Here is a 4,554-nt window from a genome sequence, read left to right as displayed (position 1 = left end):
ATATCCAATGCATGCTATTGTCATCGGTTATATTTTTAAGAGCGAAGTGTCGAACTAGGTTTAAGAAATGCGATTTCAGACTACCATTTAAGATGTCATTTGAGGTATTATACTCAATCTCACCTTCTATTTTTAGTAATGATAGGTTTACGGGATAAATACGATATTTGAACCTTGCTATAGTCTGTTTTTTATTAATAGACGGGATTCAAATTTCTAAGTACCGTAATTACTTAAGGAATTTTTTTATTCTATTTTAAGCTACCCAGAATGGGTGATTTGATGATCAGTTGACAGTTACAGTTGTCATTTAATGGTACATGAGAGTAATCTATTTAAATCCTTTTAAAATAGCATTGCAAAACTTAAATTGACGATAATTAGCTGCTATGAATTTTAAAATTCCTGATAAAGTAATTCTTTTTCAATAATTCTATCAATAATTTATTGTAATACGAATATCAGACTGGATGTATATAGTTATATGGGGTCTAAAATCTTAAAATCCTATTGACATAAAATTATTTTGCAATCTTTTCCGTCGTTGAATTTGCCTAATCTACTAGCATTGACGATCTATAGCACCTTAAATCCTCTTTATGTGATTGATCATACAGTACACTGTTGTAACGCCCAAGAAAAATTTAAAAATATTCAAAAGAGAGGCTGCTCTCGAAATGAGTGGCATATTTCTTGGATCATCCTAAGATTACGGACAAGATCAATCTTACTAAGTAACAAAAGTTAGATACAATTGGATTATTCATTGCAAAAGTTCATTTTAATTTCAGCTACATCAGAACATTACAGTGCAAATAACATCACAATGATAATGAAACGATCAGCCGCTGGTTTTACAACTCATCCTAAAGTAATAAAATGCTCTTCTCATTTATAGAAGCACATTAATACTACTCTACACAAATTTTCTACCATGTATTCATTAATTCTACTCTTTTTTGTATGCTGCTTTAGATTTCAGTATCATCTACTATTCATAATATTCGGTATTATGATAGCAAATTCAAGGTATCTTAACAGCGGAAGGTATCTAATAAAATAAATAAAAACATTAATGCCATTATTATAGGAATATCGAATAGTTTGTCCAATAGAGTTAAAACATAATAACGATAAGGAAAATGGAACAGATTGAAGTATCTTAGGATTATTGCTCGGAGTAGTATAGCTTTTATTAGCAGCTAAACTTACTTAAAACGTTCTAATGAAGATATAACAATTCTCTTGATTCATTTATTCCATATGTCTATAAAAATATTTAAATGTATAATCTGTTAATATGGTATTTTATAATCAAACATATCTAGGAGAAACTATCGTTAGCCCTGCATTCACAGTTTGCGCGTAATTGGATTATTCAATACTGATGTGATAAAAGAAATTGTATCTAATTTTACGAATTTCAAGGCATAAATTTAATTAGTTTATTACGTACTTTAAGTTGGCATCTTCTGCAGCTAATTCTGGGCCACCAAGTTGATGTACAAAGGACCTAGCGGATTTAGCGCCAGCTGTAATGAAAATGTTATGATAATATTAAAACCAAAGAGTATCAACATAATTTTTACATCTGTAATATATATATATAAATTGTGGAGCATTATAATATTAAAAGATTGATATTTGCACTTAGTCATGTGTATTATTGCATGATAACTTAAAATAGGAAATAGTAATACAAATAAGATGAAATTTCAGCTGTGTAAAAAATTTAACTACCGTATGGTAGGGCTGAAGTTACAAATAAATCTTGACAATCATTAAATTAATTATGAAAGCAATTTTGATGGCAATATAACATTGCTTATTTTAATATTGAATTTCTTCAAGGCCTTCAGATTAGATTAGATTAGTTCGTAGTTGGATAATACAAGAACTAAGGCACCGTAAAATTTAATTGACTACGATCAGTGATGTACTAATGAAGGTAGTAAACTAAAATTATCAATTCTAAGGAAAGCATAAAATTCTTACTGTACTTGATCTAGTATTTTACGTTGGCAACAGAAAATAAATAAAGCTAATATTAATAAGTTTAGTTAGCAATAATAATGGTCGTTATTAACTGGGCATTATTTAATTACGTATTGCTAAAACCTACAACAGTGTGGTGCGTTCTTGTTGGTAGTCAAGAAAAGTCTTTGGTTATTGTAGTAGTAGTTCTTGAATTCTACAGCTCTGTAACCCATGATTGGGCATGGATAGCCGTTGCAACTACTACAACTGCCAGATTTGTAATTGCTGTAGCTAGAGCAAGGCCTAGCGACGAAATTGCAAGCAGAGTTGATAGATTCTACGTAGTAAGTGTGTGCAGCACCGTGATCGCAGCCAATGCCTCCTCTTTGGCTCATGCCGTTCATGTCCCTTTGGACATCCTTGAATAAACCGCATTGGGGTTGATCTTCACCACCATTAGGCCAGAAATCAAGATGGCCAGAAGCATCTTTGGTACCATAGCCAGCACCTAACAAGAAGGTATCGGCATCACTATGGATAACATCGACAAAGTCAGCATCATTTTTGTCCAATTTGATAGAAGTAGATCTGCCTTGGAAGTTAGGATCGGCAGGGTCAAGACCGCTGATACGTCCGGCTCTGTTAAGTCTGTTACCTATTTACGAGAATTGCAATATATTATTAATATAAAGCTGATTAACTTTAAATAGATCATAGAAATGTGCATAGAACATAATTATTACAATCTTCATCTATCATGATAGAGAAATTGTTAAATCTCATAAAATTTAAATACTATCGGATATTTGGCATGAGGTACTTGATAAATTGGCAGAAGTAGATTAAGCAGCAATCAAAGACTAATACACAATACTTTAGTGAGAAAACAAATCCGTTATTACACGCCGTATTGTAAATCATCTAAGGCTGAAATAACTACTACCGGTCAGCATGAAGTAATTTTACTTCGTAGATAGCACTAGACTCTGAATCTGATCTACGTGATCGCTCCTTAGCAATTACAAAAACTCAAATCATTGAGATATAAATTAAACTTTGTCTGATAGTTACACCTTCGGAATAGAACATATATGAAAGTAAGACAGTGAAACTAAATATATCATCATCATCTATCATAATAGTCGAGGAGGAGTTAATGATTTTTAACAGTGCTAAGAAACTATAAGTGCTATAAACAGCTAACACAAAAAACTATATTTATCCATGAAATACAAAAGACTGCCATTTCAATATTAATGAGAAATTTAGCATCACAACAAAATCTTAACACGCTACAACTCTAATCAAGCTACAATATAACCTTACTATAGATTGATATGATGTTGATTATAACAGCTACAATAAACTTACTTGCAAAGCTGGAAGTGTGAGCACCCAAACTGTGACCGATAAGGTGAATTCTGCTCTTGCTAGTTGGCAAAGCTTTAGTTAATTCTCCAACCATGGCACCAGCGACTCGAGTATTAGCACTAGCCTGATCATAGTTGAGAGTCTTGGAACCACCACTCCAGTCAACAAGGATAACGTTAAAGTAGCCCTTTTTCAAGAATTCGTTCTTCATATTATGCATCCAAGCTGAGCCAGAATCGGCGCTGAATCCGTGGATGATGATTTTGGTATCAATGTTACCATTGAAACGAGAATTAGAGATAGAAGATGGGTTATTGTAGTCAAGGGTTTGGGAGGAACTGTATCCACGGGTATATAGGTAGAATTTGGTATTAACAACAGAAGATGATTTAGGGGTTGGGAGATGACTCCATGATCCAGTGTTAGAGAAGCATCCCAATTTGGGGTCGGGATCACACATTGTTCCTTCAATTGCATGATGATACACATAAGTATTGAAAATGGCCGATTAAGTATATGCATAGCCGCACAAGTATTTACATTATATTCTTTTGCAGCTATAAATCTATGTACGTATATTTTGATGTCACGATTACTTTATAGATCGCTATGCTTGTCATGAATATTATGAATTTTAGATATGGTGTAACAAGTCTAATGATAACTAAAGTGATTAAGGTAATTGAAATTAGTTCTGATGCTATAAAATTTCGAAAATAGATAATTCGTAAACCAATAATTCCGTTATTGATCAACCGCACCTATAATCCTATTTAAATATTATCTAGTATATTGTTGGCTTAGATTTGTTTATCGTCCAACTACATTATGAATTATTATTGAAGCCTCTATCATCCACTAGGAGATAAATATTCTTCTCGCTTTGTTACGTTAGAATAATAGTTGTTTAATTAAATTAATTTTATCTCAGTTAAGTAAATAAAAAACTTCGTTAATTGCATCTGCACAAATCTGTTCACTTAATATGAATAATTATCGTTTCTTAATTGATCTTGCCGCTAATAATAAGTAAATAAAAAATATCATTCCGGGTTAAACGTGTATTAACATATTTAGTTCGTGGTCTTGTTAACTTCCATTAGAACGATAAAAAGTTTTTTCACATTGAAAAGTACTTAATTAGAACAATACAGAATTAGCGGAATCGATGCAATATTGAATAATGAGTGATAGAGACATTTTCAT

At 32.1% G+C, this 4,554-nt stretch overlaps 1 protein-coding gene across 1 annotated transcript; it reads right to left on the bottom strand.

Annotated features, from left to right (window-relative positions):
• Window positions 1–1,254: 1,254 nt before the first annotated feature.
• TRIADDRAFT_57870 (expressed hypothetical protein) lies at window positions 1,255–3,808 on the bottom strand (the record flags this gene model as incomplete). The annotated part of the gene is made up of 4 exons (XM_002113901.1): window positions 1,255–1,267; window positions 1,457–1,532; window positions 2,123–2,632; window positions 3,349–3,808. The coding sequence occupies 4 exons, from the start codon at window positions 3,806–3,808 to the stop codon at window positions 1,255–1,257; spliced, it is 1,059 nt and encodes a 352-aa protein (XP_002113937.1).
• Window positions 3,809–4,554: the final 746 nt, after the last annotated feature.

Source organism: Trichoplax adhaerens, genomic scaffold (assembly GCF_000150275.1).
Source record: "Trichoplax adhaerens TRIADscaffold_7 genomic scaffold, whole genome shotgun sequence".
Taxonomy (NCBI): domain Eukaryota; kingdom Metazoa; phylum Placozoa; class Uniplacotomia; order Trichoplacea; family Trichoplacidae; genus Trichoplax; species Trichoplax adhaerens.
This window is presented reverse-complemented; position numbering and strand designations above follow the sequence as displayed.